Source organism: Hippichthys cyanospilos, chromosome 4, assembly GCF_059441005.1.
Source record: "Hippichthys cyanospilos isolate Australia breed blue-spotted pipefish chromosome 4, RoL_Hcya_1.0, whole genome shotgun sequence".
NCBI lineage: Eukaryota > Metazoa > Chordata > Actinopteri > Syngnathiformes > Syngnathidae > Hippichthys > Hippichthys cyanospilos.
In genome coordinates, this window is record NC_142372.1 from 18,952,614 (window position 1) to 18,976,133 (window position 23,520).

General features: G+C 39.7%; 1 protein-coding gene across 2 annotated transcripts in view; it reads left to right on the forward strand.

The window, feature by feature from the left end:
• lrrc4cb (leucine rich repeat containing 4C, genome duplicate b) overlaps positions 1-22,914 on the forward strand; it is a 50,808-nt gene extending 27,894 nt beyond the window's left edge. For both annotated transcript variants that reach the window (XM_088413907.1, XM_088413906.1), the window contains one exon: positions 18,111-22,914. In XM_088413907.1, coding sequence (XP_088270033.1) covers positions 18,138-20,033 — 1,896 coding nt within the window. In that variant the 5' untranslated portion in view covers positions 18,111-18,137 and the 3' untranslated portion in view covers positions 20,034-22,914. The remainder of the gene's footprint in view (positions 1-18,110) is intronic.
• The last annotated feature ends 606 nt before the right edge of the window (positions 22,915-23,520 follow it).

Here is a 23,520-nt window from a genome sequence, read left to right on the forward strand (position 1 = left end):
GGAAGTGACTCTGTGTGCATACCTTCAAATTCCATTAAAAGAGATAAGAATTGTCACCCTTGTACAAATATAGGAACATACATGTTATAGCGATACAACTAGAAGGCTTCGGTGGGTTTAAACAAAGCAAGCAGAGAAATTCTCCACGGAGTTTGTGTCCTTTCCTTATCTCAATCTTTTTTTTTTTTCCCTTCACAGCTGTTCCACTTTTTCTCTGGTTTCCAAAGACAGTCATGACAAGTAAAGTGGAGACTTTAAAGTGCCTGTAGGTGTGAATGTGTTTGTCTGTCGATATGTGTTAGCACTGACTGCCGACCCGCCCGGGCAGGCTCGCACTTGTGCATACAAGGTGGCCGAAGCTCTCAATAAACTTCACAACAATATCAGCGTGCCAGCCACGAGAGAGTTCTGCCTCAGGCTAACTGGAATTCAATTAAACGGAAATAGTGTCAGACATGAAAAGATAACCCATAGAAGTGTTAGCCTGGGATTAAGTTTAACGGTGTGAACAGTTAATGTTGTGTGATGTTTACTGTGGTTGGAACTGCATCACAACAGTATCAGAATTCATTAGCCCCTAATTCAAAGTAAGCGGTGTCCCGATAACACTGCTGTCAGTGTCATCAGAATGATCTTTATTGGCCAAATATTGAAAAACACAGGGAATTTATTTTTTGCTCACTACTTTTACATTAACAAGCAACTACCTATATAATAAAAAGAGCATTAAGACACAAGATTTTTGTATAGCGTCTTTATATAATATTGGAGTGCCTACAGCAAGGACCTTCACTGAAGCGGATCTTTAAGATTGAAAAGTGTCAATAGTGAGTCGGTAAAAAAGCAGATAGAAAGTTTACACAAGGAACCAACTCCTTTCATTCAATATGGCAGTGTGAAGAGGATTGTCCTGGTTCTCCCAGTAACATCAAGTCAATTAAGTGATCCAGAGTATGTAACATTGCTACTTTTTGTTGCTCGCTGAAATTGTGTCGCACAATTGTATGGTGAGAGCTTTGTTTCAAAACTATTAAAACAAAAGAAATATGTGATTTTCAAGCCTTTTTCAGATTAACAAACATAGTTGCGATTTTCAAAGTTTTTTTTTAGATTCACACATATATATGTGACTGTCGGATGTGTTTGTTAATGTTGTGTATGCATCTATCAAGACTTACCGTTTGTGAATATTAAATTCTGCGAGTTTTGTGAGTTGTCAAAGCGGGGCTGTGGGTAGGCGGGCATTCACATTTATATAAGAGATAAATATCACATTGTTGCAAGATATTCTCGTACACACAGGTCTTTAGATATTTATTTGTCTAAAGGCGCTTTCCTCCTCCATCCATGAGGAGGCAGTATTGCTCACTTAATTGAATGTTAACAAGCCGTATTTCGTTTCTCGTTTATAATTGGAACGTGAACGAAGGAAAACGAGACTTAAACTGACCTTCTATTATGTGTTTAATTAACACAAGTCGGGAAACAAAATACAACTCTTATATCTTTCCCTCTAGCTTACACGGCCTTGACAATAAGATGTTCTTCTTCTACTGTTATTTATTTCTTTTTTACATGACGCTAAAAGCAGCAGAGGCCAATTAGGGTCAAATTGAATAACATGTTGCAGGTAAAGGTGAAACTTAAAAAATAGGATGACTTGTTAAATAGCCACATAACGTAAAATCTTTCATTTTCCAATTTTAAACGAGACACGGATTTGTTATATTCATTCATGTTAATTGGAGACAGCAACACTGCATGAATGTAACACTAACAAAGCCGTGAAAATATTTGCGGCTCTTGAAAACGTGAAAATTCTGGGATTTTGCGTGCGTGTTAAGAATTTGGAGAAAAAGCTCTCCACATTGAGGTACAGCATGGTACAAAAAGGCCTTGCATGATAAGGTTTGTTTACGATGAACAGCTCGACCCAAATCCGTAAATACTTTCTGCATGAAAAGACACTGTTTAATTAGTGTCTATCATTACATGACATTCTGTCTAAAATAGAAAACTAAAATCCATTGCAATGACACATTCAGGACAGACTGAGAGGGATGCACATTTTGGCGCACCACCAGGCTTTAACAGCTTATTAGCATGCCAGCTGAGACTTCTCACCATGAAGGAATAATGAAAGCGAAAACATGATGGACTGCTTACCGTAGGTTGTCAATGCTGGCTACACGTAATCAATCATACATCGGCAGCAACAAAACTAACGACCAACAAGTCTGCGCGGCATCTGCCGTCGCAGATAAGAAAATACTTTAGCTATAAAACAAACGGCATAACCTCCCTGCCTCCATTGTTATCGCCACGAGTGCGATAGTACAAAAGTTAAGAATGCATGTAATGTTCGTAGGGCAAAAGTAGTCCAATAACAAGAACAAAAATGCAGGTGTAGCAAATGACCTTGTGGAGGCAGAACAATAATTTGGCTCGTGGTGATGATTTGTGAGCCCCTGGGTAGCTCCCAGCCTTTTTCAGACACTGTGTATGCAGCTTACATCCATCTTTTGCAAAATAGTTTACTGCCACTTGAACAATTGCATTTCCCCCGCTTTGACTTTAAGATGCTCTACCACCACCAAGCGCCGCGCATCCTCCGCCGGATGATCAAAGCAGCTTAACGGAGAGAAAAGAATAGAGTGCACTGTTGAGGTGGGGGGAGAAAAATCAAACCCCCGTAGTGAGAAAATGCCCGCACCCTCCGTTATTGAGTCCAAATATATTTGATGGCGGTTATTTTTAAACAGACCCTAATCCTCTGCTCCTCCTTCATTGTGAGTTGGATAATTACAGTAATCTGGTTGGAGAGAATTTAATTTTCCCAGCGATAAATTGTTGCAGTGGGATGGACTCGCCGGCTTCTGGAAAGGACTGTTTGGTGTCCTCGTATTGTGAGCCTCGGCTGAAAGCGCGGAACATTGTTCGATATCTACCTTTGTAACTTTGAGTCGCTAATTAGCACAAGTGTCACCAGAACACCTTGTGATAAGATGGCAGGGATACATTTCCGTTGAATAGAACTTCTTTGTCCTCGGCATGATTAAACTGAAGAACGCAGGGTCGGAGAGGCTCAGGTTCACTGAAAAAATGACTATGGCTGGGTTTTAATTTGGATCGAGATTTTTCAAACACGCTGTAATTAGTATGATATTTCCAGTAACGTACTACTGGTATGTATGAACTTCTTGCTCTGCCCTTGAGCAACGCTGTGATTCCCCGCTGATACTTGGCCGTGATCGCTGGGAGTGAAGATGACCCTCTGTGACCTCCCTTGAGAGAGCACGTGTAAAGAGAATTCCTCCGCAGGGATCAATAAAGAAACGACATCCTAACCACCTTATTGAGCTGCTTGCAGAAATGAGGAAAAAAAGAGAGAAGATTTTCCCCCGAAAGACGTTCAGTCATTTTTAAACAAATACACAGCTTTCTTTATGGCAATTTGTGAAGCATTTTACAGGGTTTTGTGTAGATTTAAGAATAATTATTATTTACCCACAGGCTGATGAGTCAAAGCTTTTGCTCTGTGAAACAGAAGCAGGCAGATTCCAGATGACTGTGCTGTCAACTGTTACGGTTATAGACTAGACCAGTTATCATAATCCCTGACGAATTTGACATTTGAAAATATCCCTAATTTGATATCACTTCAAATGAACATCTTGCACTTTTAGATTCTTATAACCTCACTTGCTCCTAAAATCCCTTTGAATCCTGGATACTTCCCAAAAAAAAAAAAAAACAGGTTTCAGGCCTTCTAATCCAAGTGATTAATGTTTAATAATTCATTATTTCTTTGCATTTCCGTTTTGGATGCATCGGCCAGCAAAAAACAAAAATGATCCGTTCACAATTGAAGGTCATTGAAATGAAGTGACAACATTGGGGAAAGAAGAAAAATTGGGATATTTTTGGAACGCCACCATTTAAAAAAAAAATGGTCAAGTGAGCAATCAAAGTGTGGGCGCAGGCCACAAACACTGACTTAAAACGATCCGTTCATAATTGATGGTCATTGAAAACGAAGTGGCAAAATTGGGGACGGAAAAAAAAGGGATATTTTTGTAAACCCACCATTTAAAATAAAATGGTCAAGAGAGCAATCAAAGTGTGGGCATAGGCCACAAACACCGACTTAAATGGAATCCCTTTGCATTACGGTGTGCAGTGCAAGATAACATTTTGCGATCTCATATTGCACAAAGCCAGTCAATCAAATCAATTACCATCAGGATGTATTCTATTGTGCACATAGTGACTAAGTGCAAATTTTGGGGAAAAACAATCAGCAGCAGATTGTGATCAAAGATAGTGGGTGTGAATGTAATGAGAGTGCAAAAACTGCAGAGGTAATGTTTTTGTGCCTTATAGCCCAGGGACAAGGGTTATAAGGGGAAGGTAGTGGACAGACTTAAACATCCTAACTGCTTGATGTTTGAATCTGTTTGAGTCTTGTGGAGTGGGCTCAGAGGCTTTTGTACCTTCTCTCTTAAAGAAGGCCTCGTGGTAGAGGGGTGGGTTGCTGGTATGTCTCACGAGGAATGCTGATGGAGTTGTGGGTGTTCAAAATGTCAGGCAGGGTAGAAGAGTACTGACGACGAGCCCCTTTGTATTCGCTGTGCATTGCAGAGTCTTTCAGCAAGTGGAGCAGACTGTAAGTAGCCAGGGATTATGCTCTCAGTGGTACCCAGGTAAAAGGAACACATTATTCCGGTAGGGACTCTTGCTCCGCGCAATCTGCAGAGGAAATACTCTTCTGCATATAAGTCATCCATCCATTTTCTTAGCCGATTTTCTTATCCTCACTAAGGTCGCAGTCACGCTGGATCCTATCCCAGCTGTCTTCGGGCAGTAGGGGGGTACAACCTGAGCTGGTTGCCAGCCAATCGCAGGACACAAAGAGATGAGCAATCATTCACAGGCACGAAACCACCGAAGGGCAACATAAGGAAGGCCAATGACTAACATGCATGTTTTAGGTAATGTGGTAGGAAACTCGAGTACCCAGAGAAAAGGGCCCGGGGAGAACATGCAAAGTCCATACAGGGGAAGGCCGAGACCATAAGTAAACTCAAGACCTCTGCGCTGTGAGGCAGTTGTGCTAACCAGAGTTCCGTCGTGCCGCCTCCGCCAATTTAACTGTATATGTAACCTATCAGGACTTCAGAAAAGACAAGAGAATATTAGTAGCCGGTGAGTAATCAATGCTGCTTTTGTGTACAATTTTGTTTTAATATGTACCACTTGAAATGTTGACATTTATTAATACCGTACTAAAATAATGTTGCAAATTAAAAAAAAAATCATTTATCCTGTCTTACATACACTAACATATTAAAAATAAAATAGTAAAAATTGCACTTATTGAATTAACAAAATAAAAAAATCTGAACACCTCAAGTGATAATCATTTCTATTGCCTCTCTCACATGATGTGCTATGTAATCTACAAAAGTGCTGGGCATGGAAAGTTACATACTGCAAATTAAAACTAGCATCAACCCACTGCGCTTTTAGGCTGAGAATTGACATCGGAGACCAAGATGATGTCCAAATGTCCGTTGATAACACCAACAATGAGCAGGTGGTCACATACCTCCTTGTGAAGGCCCGGTAGAGCCGTAACACAGAAATAATGACGAGGCTAACTTATATGGTCTCTCTAGTTGTTCCAAAAAAGTGCCAAAAGCTACATTAGATATGATTTTTTTTTTTTTTTGCTGTCCTTAAGACATTTGTTCTTCTTCTGCAAAGTCTGTTTCAGCATTGGGTGCTACAGCATTGAGTGTCTTTACCTTGGAGTAAAGCACTGGGTGTTTGTTTTTCATTTGGCATATTTAATTATTTATAGTAGTTATACATAGTATATAGTTATATTTAATTAGCTCTATGCTTTCTTCCGAGTGAAATGCTCATTTTGTACACGTTGCAAGTCGTCATTTAACTGTCTTCAATTTCCATGCAAAATATTGCAGACAATATCACTAGTTTTAAGTTACCTCCCTCGCCACATTCATGTATTAACCAAAGCGTTCCCTCACTGGTTGTGTTTACTTCCGGTGTTTCCAGCTGTGTCCCAACAGCATAAAACATGTAATTACTTTTTATCATTTTATTTTGTGTATCTTTGGATTTTTTTGGGAATTGCTATGTGGTCCTTAAATAAGATTCAAAACTTTTATTGTCTTATGCATAGTCATACCACACAATGAAATTCTTTTTCTTTTCACTTCCCTGAGCAGACTATATTCCATAATCAAGCAAATAATAAGGTAAGCAATAAAACAAAAACAAGAGTAATAGAGCAATAAGGGCAGTATTTGTGAACCACTAATTAATGAATAGATTTACATTCTGAGCATATAATGGAATCGATTGAGTGAAAAGACTGTATACATATGAGGAAGATGTGCAAAATATCACAATCACTTCTACTGCCAATACTAATATTTTTATTAATGAATAAATAAGCAAAAATCTAATCAATTCCTCCAGATGTCCATCACCTGAAAAAAATATGATTGGGCCTTATTTCTGATCACTGGATCGGGACATTTCTACTGACTACTCACTTGCTCAACGACACGGTCACAATGATGGTGGATTGAACCCGCAGTCTCACAGTTAGGATATTCCCATAATTTCCCCACAGCCATACTGCCCCACTTCACAGCAGCGGACTTTATATATGTAAGTGGAGATCTTGCAGTTCCTTATAAATGTACTTTGTGCATACCAATCTCCTGTATATACCTCAGTGAGTCATGTTCGACATTCACATGCACAGACTACTTTGAAGAATGTAGGTAACTTCACAAAAAGAATGACTGAGCAACTGCATAGTTGAAATTGGCTAAAATGAAATGAAACTGCATGAGAAAAATAAAACTTCACTGGCAAAGGCACCCTGAATATTGCACCTTATAAAGAACCGATGAGGCTATCTCACTGTTCCATGCAAAGAAAAACTTACATTGACTATTATTTTTATTTTTTATTTTTGCTAATCAATGAACCTAATGATACATCAAATTAGTCTACATTGAACCACTGTTTATTGTGGAGCATACGTTCCATATCGATGAACAAACTATATAAAAACACACAGCTGTATCGCACTCATATTCTTTAAACAAATGCTAGCTTGTTGAAACACAATTTTTTGATGTATTCTTTGTGTTTGTTCTCACCCTTATTTGCTCAGTTCTCAGATAAGAAGCCAGTAGTGTACGTTCTTCAAGCTTCATTTGTCACACACAGTTGGAGGTTCGTCATAAAACTAACACTTGAAACAAAAGTTAACTAAACATTGCATATTTGAACGCACACATTTTAACCCAGTCATTCAATTTCATTGAACTAAAGCCCATTTTCTCATGCTAACATTCAATGCAAAACAGACAGGCAAAGATACATTTTACAGTATCTGTAAACCGTCAAACAACTGCTACTTACAGAGCAGCTACAAATCCACTCTCAACATAGAATACACTACTCACAAGCATATATCATCTGTCCTTTCATAGGTACGAACGACTATCACTTGAGTTTATTTGCTGGCCTTCTTTGCCTCTTCTTATTCTAGCTCGCTGCATGTCACCCATTTGAACTCATTGCTGCTGGTAAGTGCCGCTCTACATTGTAATACACTGAAGATGTGCCCTGTTAAATGTGACTTGCCTTTGTACTATATTATATTCACCAGGAAAATCAATACAAACTTAACAATTACAAATTTGAGATGTAACAGGGGGGCAAACACTCCATTATATTGCGGGAATTTAATGTATAAATCATTCAAATGATGGTCTGTAGAGTTAAAGCCATCAAGCTGAATCTCAGTGTGGTCATGCGGCAGTAAAATATTTTAAACCCTGTTGCAGAATTGATGTTATCTTACAGTAAATTACTCGTTTCCCTGAGGTAAATGATCAGATTTACTGAGGCAGTAAAGCTTTAAGTTTGTTTAAATAAATTTCTTGCTGTTTATTTTCATAGTTACTATAACTATCCCCAAACACTACTTATAGTACTTACAGTCTCATAGGTGCAACGCACATTCCAAGCCTTTTGTGGCAACATAAAGGAGAAATGGTTAGTTGGTATTTTTATCTTAGGCTGTCAGATGCTCAAAGAGAACTGCAGACGATTTTCTTTAGATATTTCATCATGGGTATATTTTGAGGGTGTTCACATATTTTGTAAAAAGAAGCAGATGTGAGCATTCTTTCAAAAGTACCGAATTCAAATCTCAGTTCAAATTTCCCAATTTCGATGTCCATATTACATGTCTTGCTGCTTGAAGGTTGGCTGAGACAGAATCAAGTAATTTAAAGCTAACTTCTAGAAGCACAAGCTAACTGTTATCCTCCATACTTTGTGTTATAAGACAGGCATTACTGTTTAATAAGATTCAGGTGAAATTGTGGAAAAAAAAGAGCATATGTTTTCCTTTATAAATAAACAGATGCTGGCAATTAGTTGTACGAGGCCAATTTAGCTAGTGAAGATACAGATACAAATTGTGCCATTTGATAATCGCTTTGAAAAGTGAAGACTTTACAATAGTATTCTGAAGTTTGAAATTTCCCATTGAGCTGCAATTTGGAGTTTTGGTCTAAATTCTGCTGAAACAATATGTCTCAAAGTTCGACAAGTTCAATTCACGGTTGACCTTGGACCTCAGTTCATTAAATACTGCACAGGATTCTTCCTAACAGTGTACAAACGTGCAAAAGCTTAAAATGGCGGCTGGCAAACAAAACAAAAATCAGACCCATTAAACTATGTTTAAGCATAACTGTAGGGAATCCTCTTAGAAGAGTTTGCATGCACAAATTCAAGAAAATTTGGTCTATGCAAAGCGCCACGCGAATATAAACGAATCATGCAGGCCAATGCTTTGTGAGGGTGAATCATAACAGCAAGCGACGAAAAAAAGGGAAGAAACATATTTCCTCTAAGACCCAAATACTTATCAACAAGAGGAAAACAAGGATAGGAATAATGTTTCAAGGCATAGCAGCATGCCCCACACACAAACACACACACCTACACGCACACACATTCTCACACACAAAGTAGAGCGGCCCATCGTCAGCGATACTAGTGAGGGCAGGTGAACACCACTGATTGCACAGAGGGACACAGAAATATCATCCATCATTAGGAATGAAAATGTCGGCATAATATCAGATGGGTAAATATACGTGGCTTAGAGTTGCACAAGAGAGCTCTTGAAAAACACAGTTCTGTTTTTCTTTTCATTTCTTTCTCAAGAGTTGAGAGCAGTAGGTGACGAGGCGGTGCCTGGGCTGTAGGTGACAACCCTCAAAAGATGGGGGAGAGATGCAAGGAGGGAGGCTGATGCTAGCCCCAGGGCCTCACTGCACGGACCGCAACGCACCACTATGATTTTGCAATCAAAACACCTTATTTATCCCCAAGGTACAATTCAAAAAGTATGAGCACCATCATCAAAAAAAAGGACCAACAAAACAGTAACATAAAGTTGCACACAAAGTGCAGAATCTGTATATAATCTATGATAAATGTTTGATATTTGGTGAAACTGGATGTGTGATTATACAATCTTGCTTCAGTTCACCGTTTTACCAAATATGTCGCTGAATCCTTGTAACTCCAAAATGGATCAGTGTTCCTGTACAGATGTGCATTTTTTTTCCCCTTTCAATTATACAGTGATAGGTCGCCTACTTCGCGGGGGAAGTTGTGATGCTTCTTGTGTGTTGGGCTTTTTCCCATGCCCTTTTGAATCAGATAAAATAGGCCCTTTTTATCTGATAAAATAACTGTGGTCAGGAAAATTAGAAGAATGAATCTACCCTGATTTAAACAGACACTTATCCTCAGCAGAAACCTCTTATGTTGTGTCCAACTACTTTAGTCTTGGGATGGTGAGTGTTCCAGACTTCCAATGTCACGACAGCCGGAGATACTAGCCTAACCAGAACCCATTTGGACATCTGAAAAGAAATTGTGCTTCGGCTATGATTGGCACTTCTTTGATTTTGGTAAATTGTATATTCTTCTTTAGTTTCAATGCCACTGGCTTGAGAAGACTCAGTCAAAGTTCCGTATGAACTGGTTTTTGAAACTAGAAAACTTTGATTTCAATCGACTGACTGATGTGCATATGGTCCACATTTGACAAGAATGAGCAATGAATAAAGATGAAGGCCTCTATATTAGCTTCTTGTACTCGGCTATGCCAAAGTAGCCGTAGACTGTTTAGCTGCCATATACAGTCCTTGTAATTCATGAAGAGGTCACGTTTCATGTGTGCTGTGTGCTCTGCTTTAATGCTTTACATGTTGTGTATTTGATTTGTTGTTGTAGTCCTGATTTAAATCTGAACTCCAATAAAGTATTGGTTGTGCACGTCATAGTAGGTACAAAATTATGTTATTATGAAAAGGTAATGTTGTTAATGCATATATAAGGTTTTGATGTTGATTAAAGTTTCAACTCAAACAATGCCAAAAGACAACTAAATTGTCTTTGACCAGCATCGTGCAACGAATTGCAGTCTTACTTGAAGGGCCTAGTGATTATTATTCTAGGTGTGTCGGCAGCACGACGACAAGACTGAAGTGCGTGCTATACGGTGACATCAGTATTTTTCACCCCAACGTGCTCACCAAAGCCTTAGAGAACACCCTTTTCCATTCAGTCAATTTGCCAACTAGAATGGCTTGACAAGAATAGCTGTGACTGCGCACTGCGAGCCCTCGGCAGTTTGCGTGGAGAGGCACTCCGCCAAGACCGGCCATCCAAGCTTCATAGTGATGGTGTCATTTTCCATGTGACACTGCTGAATGACTGTGTCTCAACATTTAAGAGGCCTTGGCAATGCGACTGGTATCACCAATGTACTTCAAAGAATTTACAAGTAAGATGAATTAAAGCATTTAAATTAATAAATTAAAGCATATTTATAGTATTAGTAGCAGTAATACTTGGAGAGGCTGTCATCAAAGCATTTTAAGGAAAGGAACATGCTTGGTAACTTAAACATGCACCTTCATTGAGGCGGGAGAAATAAGCTATTCTTCTTGTCAAGTGTATATAAACGACCCCAAATAAATTAAGACGATTTAAAAAAATGCCCTTAAAGCAATGTAATGATGTTGGCAAAAAGAAAACACTGACCATAATCCAGATCAAAATGATATATTCTAGTCTTGTGTCAGAGACCAATTCAAATATTAATCACTATTTAATCATTTTTCCAAATACTTTAAGGTTCCTTTCAAACAAATTTTGTACTTCATAGATCATCCAATTTGTGTTAAAACGTCCATCCATCCTCCCTAGGGTCGCTGGCTTACTGGTGCCTATTCCGGCAGTAGGCGGGGGACACCCTGGACTGGTTACCAGCAAATCACAGGGCATAGAGTGACAAGCAGCCATTCACGCACCCAATCACACCTAAGGATAATTTAGTGTGTCCACTACACCTGCCGTGCATGTTTTTGGGGTGTGGGAGGATGCTGGAGTGACTGGAGAGAACCCACAGAGGCTTGGGGAGAACATGCAACCTCCACACAGGAAGCTGGAATAGAACTCGGGACTCTGAACACTGAACTGCAGAATGGCTAACCACTCTGTGGTTAAAACAACGCCCTGTGTTAAAACATGTCAGTAAAAATACATAAGCAAGTAAATATAAGCCATTACCGAAATGTTTATATTATATTATTTGTATTTCATTTAACTTGTAGGAGCACCCAAAGGTTTGGTTACAAATATATCAATATACAACGGCCTCTAAACACAAATTTAGACCGGTCAGGGATGCACATCTTCAGTACCTAAACCTGCCCAACCATTTTGATGCACCCTAGCAAGAAGGGAATGTGTTGGATTCTTTTTCTTCATCCCCAAAGTGAGTAATTGCAGTGAGACTGTAAATCCATGTTTGTGCAATCACTTTTCAAGACTTTCCACACTTCGCTGATGTCTCGTATACACCTCCACTCTAAGAGCTGGGCTAAACAAGTGACACGAATACTAAGTGTGTCCTCATCTTCAGCCATGCGCGCATCGTGTCCTAATCTCGCTGCAGAGAGCATACCAACATGCATGGGAGTCCCTGGACAATGATTTAGCCCATGCAATTATCATAATGGAGCCAGCATAAGGTAATGTCTGATTAGGAATTGAATTATCACTTGATGGGTGTCACTAAAGCATACAATTACTTTCCCTGTATTGGTGAAAGACGCCCATCAGTCGCTCACATCTTTCAAATGTTGGCACGTTCCATATTGTGACCTAAATAACCACATTAAAAGGTCAATATAATCTAAACAATGTATTTTAGATCAGTCAAATGCGTCACAATTTTGGTAACATGAAAATGCTTAATGCATTGTAATGTATTAATTGCTACAATAACCTCTTGCAGTGTTTAAAAAAAGACACAAACCAATTCTCTTCTTAATATATAACATGCTGGCAGCGACTAAAATGTGCACGTTTCACCGGATCTGATACTCATTCAACCTTAATGAAAGTAAATAGATATGGTCTATAATTAGGAAAGAACCCACATATTTTTAGCGCGTGACCAAGCATGTGGTCATTCATGAAGCATAAAAATAATATACACACACATCTGCATGCTAAACCTTATGGTGCCCAGTGACTAAATATGACAATTAATCTGGTAGAAGCGTTTTCATTTTCAAATACTTGAAAACAATCAAAGTGGGGGGTCATAGCAGTTCCAAAATCAATATATTCAATCTACTGTGAGGCATATGGGCTTTAAAAGTACCATCAACGGCGCATTGGTCAAAGTGCAGTTAGAATGTTAATTTTACAATTTGATGTAATAAAGTATAGGGTGCAAGCAAATGAGCGGTAGTTTTTCTTTTCAATTATTTTATGGATGCATTTACTTGGGTTTTTGTAGCCATTGTTAGTTTGCTCATAATTCCAGATGCTTGATCGCTCTCAGTTTGGTGCCTATTTTGATTTAATATCTTATCGCACATAGGAGGTAAAATGAGACTATTTATTTAGAATTGCGGTCATTTTCAATAATATGAACCTCCCATCTGCTAAAGATTCTGCTCGAAAGAGTGAAGGTTAAACTCATGTCTGAAAGGTCAACTGAAACGCCTCTGTATGCCTCGTTCGCCATGTGAAAAGCATCCGTCCCCTTTTCTCTGTCTGCAAACAAGATTGTTTGTTAACTGTCACTTATCAGAGCAATTGCAACATTCTGGCTCATAAATTAGTAGAGGCTATTTTCTCCAGCCCCCTGAGCCCATACGCATGATAAACGGTTTGTATTCTATGACACTGGCCTATTCCGAGTGTAAAGTACTCCATTGTTTCACTGGAAACCATAAACCTATTATTTTGTACATTTGAGGGCATCGGGCATTCATCATATTGACACTTTAAAGCTGAGGCTCACGGTCCAAAACATATTGCACATAAATATTACTAGTGTGCCAAAGAAGAAACAGTCATACATGGTATAAAATCCTTTAGAAGACCTTGGTTAGAGCATAAATGCTGTGTACCGTGATTATGATGATGTCTGTCTACATACATTTAAACATGTCACAGTTCAAAGACGCGCTATCCCCATTCTCTTCAGATACCATATGCTCAAGCTTAGTGTCAGAATTGTGTAAGTATTCATGTTGGCTGTGAAGTAAAACATTTAAACACAAACAAGATTCAGACAACACATGCATCAAATGTTTGCGAAAGTAATGAATCCACAATGTGTTAAATGAATAGGCTAAATAGCATTCAGCTCAGCAGTAGGTCTCTAAGTGATGACACGTGAAGAGACTTGTCAGATTCCATAACAGCGAACCTGCTGCAAATGGCCCTCTGACTAATAATAACTTCACTCACTCCAGGGTGCAGTTTAATAGGGCTTTACATATCGTTTTACTAATTTTCTTCAAATTTAGTTAACGTACTTTATATATATATATATATATATATATATATATATATATATATATATATATATATATATGTATATATGGACAGAATTCCTAGCATTCGCCCAAGAGGGGCTTCAGTTTGGTGACCTCAGTATCACATCTCTGCTTTTTGCGGCTGATACAGATTGGTGCTCCAACCCTCAGCTATGGTCACATGCTGTGGGTCAGGGCCGAAAGAACAAGATCCCAGATATAAGCGGCCGAAATTTATTTCTTCTACAGGGTATTTGGCCTCTCCCTAGACAAAGGGTTGGTGAGAAGCCTGTCATCTGGGAGAGCCTCAGAGTAGACCTGCTGCTCCTCCAGAGTGGAAAGATGAGGTGGTTCAGACATCTAGCTAGGATGCCTCCCTGGTGAGGTTTTCCTTCCCATCTACCATAAGCATGATGCCGGGGATGACCCAAAAGAGACTGGAGATACTGTGTCTCCTGGCTGATCTGGGAACACCTCGTCGTCTTTTTCCTGCTTTTATGGTTTGAATTAGTTTAAGCTCAATAATTTTCCTTTTACCAATTCGTAACAGCACCATTGTGACTTGTTCTCAGAAATGAATTTATAAGTCCCGGTAACATCACCATTACGCTGGCTACTGGAACACAAATAAATGTGGATTTACGGTATGTTTACGTTGAATCTGGGATTTTAGGCGTGAAAAGCAAGCTCTAAACACATTTTGAGCCATCTAGATTAAATTATGAGAGAACGTTGGATCGAATCTATTTGTTTCCTTGTATTCTCTTTATGTCCAAAAGGAGCACCTTGTTAAACTCTAAGCAATTCGATAAAATATCTAGAAGGCATCAATCAAAGTCTCGTGAATAATTTCTGCCTGCGACCAAAACACAATCATCACCTAATGCACTTTTCATCAACATTGCTGTACAACAGAACCGGAGACATCATATTGACATAGCATTTTTGCTGTGTACTTGCTATGTTCAGCAATTGCTGTGTTTAAGTGATAGTGCAGAGTGTTTGTGATTCCAGGCAGATAAAATGAGCCCTTGCCAGTGGGAGGTCTCATTCCATCTTCAACAGACTTGTCCCTCTGCAGTCTCCCAACGCTGCAGTGGCATGGCAGCCTGGCTGGGGAGAAAACAAGCCACATGTAACATGCACCTTTTGTATTGATTAATCCAACCGCTCCATTTTACAAGAGAACAGTTTACCCGAGTTCTCCATTTTTCCAGATTAGTATACATCTGTCATAATTTACATGTTTTTTTTTTTGTTGTTGTTTTTTATCTTGCCTGGAAGTTGTCAGAAGGAGATGATGAAAAGAAAAGTTTCGCTTCCAGGTCGGAAAGACACAACAATGCAAGAGTGAATTCTAAAAAAAAAAAAGTTGACCTATTTTACTGTATCTGCTCAGCATATTGTGTGTAAAATGGTTGGTATACTATGTGGTATGTTGATACATGCGTTGGTTGCTTGTAGGGCACAACATGATAAGGGTTGCTAACACATCAATCATGCTGTATAAACTAGGTGCCTGCTATTGTACATAATAAATGTTATTTGAATGTCGTGCTCTATTTTTGGAGCTCTGCACGCAAGCACATTCCTCTAAACACTCACACCTTGAATGGATACTTCGCTTCCGGATACTAAGCTGTTGTTATTTTTCATTTTGCCTGTACAGCATTGTAGAGACTGATATTATTTATTTATGGTGAGCTGTTTTCAGTGTTTAAAAAAAAAAACATGTTGTGTAGGAAAGGAATTTTGTCATATAATTTAAGTTTTTATTCATGACACTTGGAAGTGATGAGTGAACCTATTTTTAACTGCCATGTTCAAATCAATACAATTATGTTATCTTATTCATTAATTCATTCATTCATGCAGTCTTAAATGATTTCAAAGTGGTTTTCACGTCACCATGTTTCTTGTTTCTTCATTGTAAATTCACTATTTCATTGTTGTTGCTTGCATGATAAAATGACTATAATTAAAAGGAAATGGGCCATTGCCCCGGCCATGCCAAATGGGCAACATTTCTCATTACATTATAAATGCATTGGACAGCTACTCTTTTCTAAAATAATTAAAAGGATTGGAAAGAATTTTATGCGGCAAATAAACATAATACTGTGTTTATTAGTTTGCCCTTCTGCTTAAAAGAAATGTTTATGCTAAAATGTTACAGGGAAATATATCTTACTATAATATAATACAGGGCAATGCCAACCTAAAATTAAGCATTATTAATTTTGTACTAGTCAAGTATATTTATTTACATATTTACATTTATTTACACCCTAAATCACACCAAAGTCTGGAAGACAGGGGTATCAAAGGTACTGCCTGCGGGAGGAGTTTAAATCCAACCTGTAAGATTATCTTGTGAAGCATTCAATAATAAATAGGGTCGAAGCCATTTGTCTGCTGTCTATAATACTGTAATGCCCTTGTGCATGTTATATGAGTTTCCCAGTCAAGGTTCTGCCTGATCACTTCTTTTATTGAAAGAAAAAAGTAGCGAAAACTCTTACCAGGTGTGTGGTCCCAAGATGCTGTCAGCCGCAACTCATGCTCGATAACAACTAACTGGCTTGCACAGTCCTCTTTCGTAGTCTTTCTCGTGAACGGACCGCAATACTCAAAACTTCTTACTTTTACAAGCTATGCGCACTGCAACTTTCATGTGGAAGGGACCAGCTTCCACACTTGAGTGAACTAGCTCGTCAATCGCTTCAGCGACATTTTTCTAGCATTTGTGTTAGCATTAGCATCTAATGCATATAGACTTGCCGTGCTACTAGAAAGTGCATGTAAAATCCTTTGAACACCCTGAAGAGATTCACAATGGGTGAGGGTCGACATCTGGAACATTACTGAGACATTCAGCTTTGGTCCGTGTGGTAGTAAAAACAATCAGTCTTGTATTTTTTTTTTTTGTTTGTTTGTTTTCATTGACTTTACTTACAACTCAGCAGTTAGCACACAGTGCGTCCGTATTCAAAGTCACATCATGGCTTCATGGTTTTTCAATTTTTTCTGTCATGTATGATTATGTGGGTGTTACCAAGTGTCCAAAATAAGACGCTACAGAACCATTTTTTTGTTCTTTTCAATTCTTCACACTTCACTGCACTCTTTGCAAAAAAAAAGTTGTACAACCACAGATTTTGATTGGGGCATTTTCCTTTCTCTGGATATTTGTGTTTTCTTGTGTGTATTTTTTTATTTATTTTAAGTTCATGTTATTAAACACGTATTAAATGAACAACTAAGAAAAAAAATCTAGATTTTCATGCAATTTAAGTTAAAGTGCTATATCAGGAAACATATGAAACCAAAAAGGACAATATTCTACTTTATTTTTTTGTATTTATTTTTTTAACAATATATTTACATTTGACCTCCTCTATTCACGAGGAATTGGAACTAGGCCGGCGGCCATAGGAAAAATCTACATATAATTGATGCTACACTGTTTTTAGTTATATGTTAATAGTATGGTTTGATATAGTATGATTTTACCTGTCCGGCCCGCTTGAGAATACATTTTCCTCTATGTGGCCCCTGAGCTAAAATGAGTTTGACACTCCTGCTCGAAGGGCACACAAGTGAAAGAATCACAGAGAACATCACAAATGCACAACAGCATCCCCTGAACAAAGCTCCCAGAAGGGCAAGAAAAACAATGACATAATAAAGCTCTTTCTTGTGATCTTTGAGTGTGTGCAGGGGTACGTAACGAAGTTTTACCCTAATTAGGGTTCTTTTTCTTTTTCCATTCCATAATTCAATTTACCTAATTTCTCCGAATAGCACTGCATGAACAAGTTCCATTTCCATTATGTGCAGATTAGAAGACAAGCATTTGAAGCATGCCATAGAATGCAGTAAAGATCACGTGCTACTTAAACAGCACCTCATGGGCCTAGCTTTGTATTGTATGGACTCATTTTCTCCAATTAGATAAGTATTTGCATTACATTTATGTTGTGAGGGAAATGAAGGTTTGTTATGTCCGCTCACTGTTTTCCATCGCAGAGCAAGACGAAATTAGAATGCGACGGCTTGATAACTTTTCTAGATGCTGATTTGTGCTTCTTACCATTGCTGTCTGTTTTTTTTTTTTTTGTGTTGCAGAAAACTCAAACAGCAGATGAACTATGAATGCTGAACAAAATGATCTCCTTCTTCCAGCGCCAGACAATGAGAAGTCGTAGGCTAAAGGGGGCACTGTCCAACCCCCTCTTCGTGCTACTCTTGGCCCTTCAGATCTTGGTGGTGGCCGGGCTCGTTCGTGCACAGACGTGTCCTTCCGTCTGCTCATGCAGTAACCAGTTCAGCAAAGTCATCTGTACCCGTCGCAGTCTACGGGATGTGCCAGATGGTATCTCCACCAACACCCGTTACTTAAACCTCCAGGACAACCTCATACAGGTTATCAAGGTGGACAGTTTCAAACATTTGCGCCACTTGGAGATTCTGCAGCTGAGCAAGAATCACATCCGCAGCATTGAAATAGGTGCTTTCAACGGACTGGCAAGCCTCAACACCTTGGAGCTCTTTGATAATCGACTCACGACAATCCCCAATGGAGCATTTGAGTACTTGTCCAAGCTAAAGGAATTGTGGCTACGGAACAACCCTATTGAAAGTATACCATCCTATGCCTTCAACCGAGTCCCCTCGCTTCGAAGGTTGGACTTGGGTGAGCTCAAGCGTCTCTCCTACATTTCAGATGGAGCCTTCAAGGACTTGAGCAATTTACGCTATTTGAATTTGGGAATGTGCAACCTGAAGGAGATTCCTAACATCTTACCACTGGTAAGACTGGAGGAACTGGAAATGTCCGGAAATCAGTTGACCATTGTCAAGCCGAGCTCATTTACAGGATTGGTGAACCTGCAGAAGCTGTGGATGATGCACGCCCAGATCCAAACCATTGAGAGGAATTCCTTTGACGACTTGCAGTCACTCGTGGAGCTAAACCTTGCTCACAACAACCTTACCCTTCTTCCGCATGACCTCTTCACACCTCTGCATCGAATGGAGCGGGTCCACCTTCATCACAACCCTTGGAATTGCAACTGTGATATCTTGTGGCTCAGCTGGTGGCTAAAGGAGTCCGTTCCTGCCAACACGAGCTGCTGTGCCCGTTGCCATACGCCGACGCTCTTCAAAGGTCGCTACATCGGAGAATTGGATCACAGCTACTTCCAGTGTGATGTTCCCGTCATCGTTGAGCCACCTTCTGACTTAAACGTGACAGAGGGCATGGGCGCTGAGCTCAAATGTCGTACAAGCTCCTTGACCTCCATCAGCTGGCTCACACCAAATGGCTCCCTCGTGACACACGGCGCTTACAAAGTGCGTCTGTCCGTACTCAATGATGGGACGCTTAACTTTACCAGCGTCACGATGCAAGACACCGGGACCTACACCTGTATGGTCAGCAACACGGCCGGCAACATCTCCGCCTCAGCCGTGCTCAACGTCACTTCTGTGGAAAACAGCGGCGTGACCTATTTCACGACAGTCACGGTGGAGACCATCGAGACCCCGGGCGACGATAGCCACACTCCGCTCCCCCCGTTTGGTTGGGTGTCCTCCTCCACCACCAAAACGACTCCGGTTTCAACCCGGACCACGGAGAGGACTTACACCATTCCGGTTCTCGACGTGGATGGCGAGGGAGCCCTCAACGGCCTGGATGAGGTGATGAAAACAACCAAGATTATCATCGGCTGCTTTGTGGCCATCACGCTCATGGCCGCCGTGCTACTTGTTATTTTCTACAAAATGAGGAAGCAGCATAACCAACAGGATCCCGACGGTCCGGCCTCCTCGATGGAAGTCATTACCGTTGAAGAAGAGCTCGCAGGTGTTGCCGCTATTGACAGACACCTATCGCTGCCCCCACTGGAGCACTACAACCACTACAACACCTACAAGAGCACTTATCATCACCCCTCCATGCTCAGCACCATACACAGCTCCACCACACAGGAACATTTACTGATTCAAGCCTGTTCAAAAGACAACGTACAAGAGACCCAAATCTGAGCCTGCTTTTCACATCATATTCAACACGAGCAGTTTTAGGAATACAAAGGACTCCGGAAAGAAGAACAAAAAAAATCTATATGACATGAACACAGCTAATGTCCATCAGAGTGCTGAATCAACATTTGGCAAAGGGACCACTAATGACACTATATGGAGTGTCTTTACAAAAACAAAGATTATTTATTTAAAAACTGTCTGGTGACTAAAGACAAAAAAATAATTGTGATAGCTTTTTAGCTTGTTTTCCTTTCTCTTTTACCTCTCTTGCTCCCTCCCTTCTGTAATATTGCACAAGGAAAAGAATGGTTTGCCAAATTTGAAAATGGAATCCAGGTCTTACACCGAAACCAATACAAGGTCATTTCATTTTGGAATTGATCTCCGCTGATATGTTTTTTTGGGGGGCGTCGCTTTAGTGTCGATAAGCATCCGTTTGCTTGTTATTCAGTCTTCGGTGTCCACATTGAGGCAGCTGTCTATACTATTCCCAGCATAAGACGAGTTCATTTTCATAGTCATTTGGTTTGAGCTGCCACTCAGGAGAAGCTTTTGATGGAGAAGCTCTTGATGATATCACAGGGAAACCCACGTCTGAAGACGAAAGCAGTCAAATTAGTATGTGCATTTCCCCCGTGGCGCCTTAAAGCAGCCATATATCATTCATTATAATATTATGAGTAAGTACCCCGTTTACCAATTATTTACACTTCAATTCTTAATTATATTCCCCTGTTCTTTTTCTCATATTCATCAAGCCGCCTATGCCGTCTATCGCCGTCTTGTTTTGCCCGTGTCCTGATGCTTGTCCTTCTTTGATTGTCTCTGCTGCTTAATTCAGGGACATTCCCCACCCCTTGCCATGTCTCATTTGTCTCGCTTTAGCCGTCGGCGTGTGTCGCACGACGGCAGAATATCGCTGGAGAAAATGAAGGGGAGCATAAGGCAGCAGTCAGTACCCTCCCTTTTAACCCAGTTATGATGTATGTCCATGCAGTGTGGCGTTACCTCGCCATCACCCTGGGGTCACACAAGCTCATGTGCTGATAGTCCATCTGTTGGTACAGATAAAGAGGCAAATGAGGCAGCTTTGTAATGTAGTGTGACCCTGTCCGACCAATGCAGACAGGGCTAACAGACTCAGTGAAGCAGCGAGGGACCTGGCACAAAAAAGGGGAGATGGGTTATGTCTCATTAAACTGCATCAGCACTTCATTTGTAGACCAACAGTGGAAAAGTGATAAGCAAACAGCATTAGACTTTTTCACTGTCCATATGGTGATCATGTCGCAGGGGTTGAGAACTTTGATATGGGAGAAAACCCCGCTGTGGCTGTCATTGTTTTCGGACTAATGAATGAATAAAACAACCACGAAAAAACAAATGCCACACTTCGATGCGACATCATTTACAGTCCATCAGAACATTGCCTCTGTAGTCCGGTTGCTTATCGCATTGTATTTAGTCTTTCCGAAGGGTAGAGGGAAGAACAGTCAGAATGTGGCGGAAGGATAAACCCACAGTGGTCATGCGGGGTCTTCAAACACAAATATGAAAGATATGAAGGAAGAGGAATAAAAAATAGATAAGGTATAAGGAGGCAAAACTAGCCATCAGACTGTCACCATGGAAACGGTGACCTTGTGCAGAAAGTAAGATGTGGTAGATATGCCGTTCACTTGTCTGTAATGGTCATCTGTTCAACAAGCTCATTTTGATTTCCCGGCGAAGATTACAGATACCACCGATTATTTCTAAAGTTGAATTAATGTAATGGGCATTTACAGATGGAATAATAGAATCCGAGCAACATATGACATCACCGTTGCAGAGCACTCTGCAGCTTCATGTTTTTAAATGAAATAAAGTGCTGCATGATTTGAAAATGTGACCAGTTTATATTTCCATTGCCCCTTCCTTTCTTGATTTTGCATTCAGTAAGGGCTGCAACCACAGCAAATAAGAGGAGTAGAATAAAGGCCCATCATTCAAAAACTCATCTGTGTCTGATCAGTTAGTCACCCACCTTTTTTTTCATCACTTCTCAATGACAAATTTGATGGAAGCAAAATATACATTAGCAGACCAATATGTGGGTGCACGCTGGAAAAATGGATTAGAAATGTCTGCGTTTCTGCTGGTGTTATGAATGATGTGGGCATCAATAATAACATTACATGTGTGAACCATTCTTTCCCTTTTCCAGTTTTCTGTTTTGGTGCTCAGCTCAGTTTCATTTTACTGCTTTTGGTGACTTATTGATTAGATGTTGATGCAGGCTACAACTAAAGCGGTTGGGATTTAGTATTCATATATATTTGAGAATGGGGGGTGAGATTTTTTTTTTCCTTGTCTTTTTTCTCTGAGTTAATGGATTTTTTTCTGCATTGATAGCATTATGTACATGGGCAAAGTGTCCCGATGTGGAGCTGTTTGGGGACAAAACAAGACTGCTGTGTAGAATGTGGGACCATGAAATACCAGCAGTGAGCTTGATTTTTGTGCATAACCCAAGCCAAGGTGATCCAATTCATGTGAGTTATTCTGCCAACTGTGTATGTATGGGGAGGGTTACTGGTTGTAGGAATATTCACTCTCATTTTTGGAGAGAGCAACCATCAAATGGTTACATTTCTACAAAAAAAAATATTTTCAAAAATGTATTGCAAAGAAATAAAAAAATAAAATAAAGCTCATAATTTTACATGTGCTACAGTTGTTTAAAAAATGCAGAAGTAAAAAATGGGAAAAAAGAACAGCAAGAGACTGTGCTTGTAATAAGTCCAGCTAATTTCTCTGCAAATGAAGTCCACTTATTGATACCTGAGATTGTAGTTCATACTGTACATGAATATGAATAAAATGCATTTTTTTCCTAATATTTTTCATGATGCATGTCATCTTGACGTTGTCAGTATTTTGTTCCGTTTATTCCATTTTCCGATGAACACGGGTATAAATATTCAAGGAAGAGGCAATAGTGTGCAGACTGCATAATTTACAGGATTACACTTTGAAGAGACATACTATATACTTTTGCTATCATATCAAGATGATCTTTCTGTGCGAGGCAAAGCAAATGCTATTTCTCGTGTCACAGTGTTAGATACTGTTTAATCATCTATGAATTTCCACCCTGGGATGCTTCCTTTGAATCCATAGCAAATAACAGCTGGAAACAAATTGAGAGAAAAAAGTGATCGCATTTTCCCTAATATAGAGCGTGCCCTTGATACTTCACCTTCACTTTTCACAACATCAGTATTTTTTTTTTTTCCAAAGGACCATCACTTTACAGCAGCGAATGACGCACTGCAACACTTCCACACTCGACGCTAAAGTGGAATCTGAAGCAATCTTACAGACCTAATCCAAAATCTCATTCAAGTGAAGGTTTGAATTTTGCTTGAAAAGAAAATCACTGCTCTTCTAAATCTGGCACTATATAAGGGCGTTTTGGAAAAAAAAAAAAAAACAACAACAACAA